The 4,997-nt window shown below is 30.6% G+C and overlaps 1 protein-coding gene across 1 annotated transcript in view; it reads right to left on the bottom strand.

Annotated features, from left to right (window-relative positions):
- Window positions 1-334: 334 nt before the first annotated feature.
- Window positions 335-4,997, bottom strand: part of LOC106472228 (oxidoreductase NAD-binding domain-containing protein 1-like) — a gene marked incomplete at its 3' end in the record, with an annotated part of 7,378 nt that continues 2,715 nt past the window's right edge. The window contains exons 2-5 of the mRNA XM_013932858.1: window positions 4,473-4,557; window positions 3,964-4,070; window positions 1,456-1,597; window positions 335-580 (exon numbers count right to left, since the gene is read on the bottom strand). Coding sequence (XP_013788312.1) covers window positions 335-580; window positions 1,456-1,597; window positions 3,964-4,070; window positions 4,473-4,557 — 580 coding nt within the window. The remainder of the gene's footprint in view (window positions 581-1,455; window positions 1,598-3,963; window positions 4,071-4,472; window positions 4,558-4,997) is intronic.

The raw sequence follows: 4,997 nt of genomic DNA, 5'->3' as shown, positions 1-4,997 counted from the left end.
AACTGAACACAACCCAGTAGTGACTACCTGTACTCTACCACTAACTGAACACAACCAGCAGTGACTACCTGTACTCTACCACTAACTGAACACAACCCAGCAGTGACTACCTGTACTCTACCACTAACTGAACCAACAGAGCTGTTACTATAAGAAAACAAACAGAATTCAGTAAGGCTGTCTCTACTAAATAAATACAAAAAGGCAACTGTGTACAAAATCAACCTGTAATTTAATACCAAACAAACCTTTAAAGACTGTATGTATAGTAAGTGCTGTTTTTAACAACAATTTTTTAATTACACTAAAAGAAACCTTTCAATTAAATCCTTACCCTGTATATGAGCTCCTTTTCAGTACGGGCACTGTAAAATACTTTCAGATTTCCTGGTTGAATATCTGGACTTGTTGAATTTTTACCCTTAAGATAACAATAATGCTGAGCAATCGAGGCTACTGGATTAATCCCTACACCTCCCCCAACAAGTAAAATGTCAGAGTTTGCATCAAGATCGTTCGGCTGTGGATCGTAAAAGAAATCGCCACCGACTCTCACCGATATTTCTTTTCCGGGCTCACACTGAAAGAAACCCTTAATTTTAGGATAGCATGCTATACGTATTTGACATTTTAGTGACAAACTGATTTTATTTCAAACTTTTAAATTAAATAACAAGACTAGTGGTTTGTAATGCTCTTGTTTTTCATAAGATGGCATGTTATGAAACTTGTCTTTTTTTAATTTAATTTAAAATCTTCATAAGTCCTACTAAAAATATTTGTGATCTGGTGGCTTAGCAGTAAACTTCAGAGCTTATAATGTTTAAATTTGAAGTTCAACTCCTGAAGTAGTCACAGCAAAAAGCTCATCGTGTAGAATTTCGCTAAAACAAAACATTCAGTTTTCTTAACACTAATGAAAATATTTCTATTTCAAAATGCAATCTGTAGCAATATGTAGTCTACTAAAATAGCACGAGTAATATACTAACATGAAAAAAGTGAAGCTAATTTCTTAAAGAATACCCGTTTCAATAGTCATTATTATTAGTTTACTATTCATATACATAAATGTATCATTGATGGAATTAAAGAAATAGTATTACATACCAAAATTGTGTGGTGCACAGATTTGATTTGATTTACTTTTTACGGTTTTTACTTCAATTGGGATCCGTATTTCTAGAGAAAATTCTTTCGTTTGAGGATTGTAAAATAATTCAAAGAGCATTAAGTAAAAATTGTAGAGAAACTATTTTCATAGATCATTCAAGAAAAGAATTCAAAGAGCATTAAGTAAAAAATGTGGAAGAACTATTTTCATAGATCAATCGGTAAAAGAATTCAAAGAGCATTAAGTAAAAACTGTAGAGAAACTATTTTCATAGATCAATCGGTAAAAGAATTCAAGGAGCATTAAGTAAAAAATGTGGAAAAACTATTTCCGTTACATACTTCCCTGTGTATCCAGCGGGTTGGAGGGAAGTCACTATATCGTATGGCTAACTCCATTAAACCAGCTTCTTGGACCATACAGGGAGCTGAAGTCATGCTGTATCCTGCCACCTGCTCTACCCCAGGTATGAAGAAATCCACCCTTCAGAGGTTTAGATCTACTCATTAGTTTCACACACACTAAAACTAGCAAACTTAAATAATAAAGTTTGTATGTTGAGTTCTATATAATAAAGTACGTTTTTCTAAATTAATAATTAAAATGCAATTTTTTAGTGATAAAATGTTTCTTCAGTGAAAATAATACGTACAGAGTATCCTTTTGAAAGATTAAATTACTATATGTAAACATAAAACCTGAACGAGTATCTTATTGGCCAAAGAATAATTTTTTTTTATTTGAATTTTTTCAGCTTGCAGATTTTTTAAAAACTGTAATTAATATATGAAATCCATCAGTTTTGATTTGAATACACCAAAACTAAGTTGGTTACCAGACAATCATTGTTTTGTAACATAAAGTTGTAATATTTAAGTTTGGGCCTACCATGAAATATGGGAGTTACACAAAACTAATATTTTAATAATCATTATTTTTGTTTTTTCTTAATGTTAATTTTATTTCAAAACTAAGCCTAAAACAGTGATGAAACTAAAGATAAAGTTTATGTTTTTTAACCAAAGCTCTATAGAGTGATTTGTGTTGTTTTTCTGACACAAGTTTCCCGTGAAACCACAGGCATATGCCTTCCAGTGCCACCAGGTGGCTTCTAACACAATCCTAACATCAGAAAAATGTGTCACAGTCTTGTTTTGAGATAATTTACACAGACTTTAAATCTTAATGTGACTGTAACACGATTGTTCTTTAGCTTAGTACTAAACATTGCTGCCAATTGTCTATAAACGTAACAGCACACTAACATTAAGAGACCTAATAAGACAATATTTATTAAGTCCAATAGTCGTATCAAATATCCCGGGAACATAAAATTGTTAATCATTTATTCTTGAACATAACAAAAATTTCAACGCATTAAAACCAAGGGAAAAAAAATATATACAAGTTATTAACTTTCACCACATCTTAACAATTTATATGGACTGTTCTGTCAAATTTTTTACTTTTGTTTCACAAGTAAAAAAAAAAGTATCAGTTAATTAAAAAAGGTGACAGGTAATATGCTCTTAACTTCAATAAATTCAATGTATTTCTGATTGTTTTAAAAAGGGATTTCTGTTATTTGAACATCTTGGTTATTTAACACGGTTAAGGTTTCTCCTTTCCTGAGTAAACATACTGTTATGTATCTTGACTTCTAGTAGGCCTCCGATAGTCCTGCGTATAATTAGTTTGATTCTTGTGAAATTGGTAGAAAAGTTACATATCGTCCAGGAAATTGGTCTGTTATGTATCTTGACTTCTAGTAGGCCTCCGATAGTCCTACGTGTAATTAGTTTGATTCTTGTGAAATTGGTAGAAAAGTCACATATTGTCCAGAAAATTGGTCTGATGATAGAAAAGAGAAGACTTGTTTTGCTGGAAGAAAATGACTAATGGGGATATATCTTGGGACTTTTGTTGTTCATTATTTTAATAAACAATTTAGACAGATACTTAGGCAAAAGTGGTTTAAAATGTGATTGATAATAAAGAATAGGGAAAGACAATCTCTGGAGAATGTTTTTTTTTTAATCCAGAAACAAAAGGAAATCTTAGAGTGTGCAAGAACTGGAATTAGATTTACGGGTTCAATAATTTCAATTTTTTAAAGTACTGCAATCTTTCTTCACCCCCATGGTGGTGACTTGCTGAAAAAGTGCAAAGGACAGAATACCAGAAAGCTTCTTTGTTTCAAAAATTTCAGTTAAGAAGAGAAAAATAAAAATTTTAACTTTATTCTCTGAGGAACTAGAATATGAATTAATTGAAGTGTTTTGAATTTGTCAGAGACATGAACAGACTGCTAAAGGAAAGTCAAAATGAGGAATGAAGTAACAAGTTTGGAAATGTTGGAAATATAAATACAGTCTTTCAGAACTCGGACTAAAATTTCATATTTGAAAAAATTAATTAAAAGCTTGTAAGATGGTTTTCTTAATGTGATACGTGCTATTACTTTAAAATTTCTTAAAACTTTTCTTGCAAGAGGTTTAGGGAAACAAAAGGATACATTTAGCTTAGGTTGAATTCAACTGTTAATATTTTTGGAAGGCGTGACTTTGATGACCCAGTATCTTTTTGTCACCTTGATCATTCTTTCATTCAACGTCCCTCTCAACCTACTCTTTCCTCATCTTTTTTTTTTTAATTTTATACTAAAATGTTTGAAAATATTGTCCATTTACCTGCTTTAGACTCAAATGTTAAAATAAGTCTTAAAACTTACGACTTCCTTTATGGTCTCATTTCTTATAGAAGTCACTAGACCACCATCTTCCGTTAAGTTTATATTTTTTAAAGCCCACAAGCCATTAATTGACTTTAATTCCAAGAAATATACAAACCATTGTCCTGCTTTGTATTCAAACCCCGGTTCTTCTATCCTGAGAAAAATCTTTCTTACAGATGGTGATGCATTTTCAATTTTCTGAACTGATGCTTTGAATATTTTCTACAAGACAAAAACTAATGAGACACTGATACAGAATAAAAAATATACCAATTTTATGGCAAGTTTTAATAGATTTAAAGGTTTTAAAAGAGAAACAAAAAACCAGCACATCAAAATTACTCGTGAGAGATACACTTATGCTCATTGATAATCAATTACATCTAAGAAATCAATCAAATAGCTAAACTCTGAACAATTACAAGTCTGTGACATTTTTAATCATTGTTTTATTACTGTAAAAGTTATTATAGAAGGTTTCACAAGCTTTGCTGTAGTGCCTCAAAAATAAATAATAAAATCATTACGAATTCTAAATAAAAAATAAACGTTTTACATTTAAAAAATTAATTGAAGCCAACTAAAAGTAATCAATTTCCATTAACAAGGAAAAACTCATCTTACCATTTGTCGGAATTGTTTGGCAGTCAAAGTCAAGTGTTCTACTCTTTTAGAGCTTACTAAACTTCTAGAGATGTGCCTACAGCAGCTAAAAAACAATAAAAAACCTTCATCTAAATACCTACAATTTAAGTTTTCCAAAACTGGTACAATCAGCTTATTATTGGCTAATTCCTTTACATCATTGACCAATCAGCTTATTATTGCCTAATTCCTTTACATCATTGACCAATCAGCTTACTCTTACCCAGTAAAGGGTTGAAATATATGCATCGTCTGCATTACTCTTGAATATAATCTAAAATAATAAACAAATTAAACTTTACAATAAAACTAATATCAAAATCCTAGAAACATAACTTTCACGATGCAAGAAACTAAAAACATTGGTGAAGAATTACAAATTTCTTCTAAGTTGACTTTTTCTATGGTAGTAAGCAAGTTGTTTTTACTTACGATTTGGTTTACCATAAAAACATAACTCATTTTATCTGAACATACTGCTAAAAATGGAATTCACTAAAAACT

Source organism: Limulus polyphemus, unplaced genomic scaffold (assembly GCF_000517525.1).
Source record: "Limulus polyphemus unplaced genomic scaffold, Limulus_polyphemus-2.1.2 Scaffold5175, whole genome shotgun sequence".
Classification (NCBI taxonomy): Eukaryota; Metazoa; Arthropoda; class Merostomata; order Xiphosura; family Limulidae; genus Limulus; species Limulus polyphemus.
The sequence above is the reverse complement of the archived record's forward strand: the minus strand, read 5'-3'. Positions and strand labels throughout refer to the sequence as shown.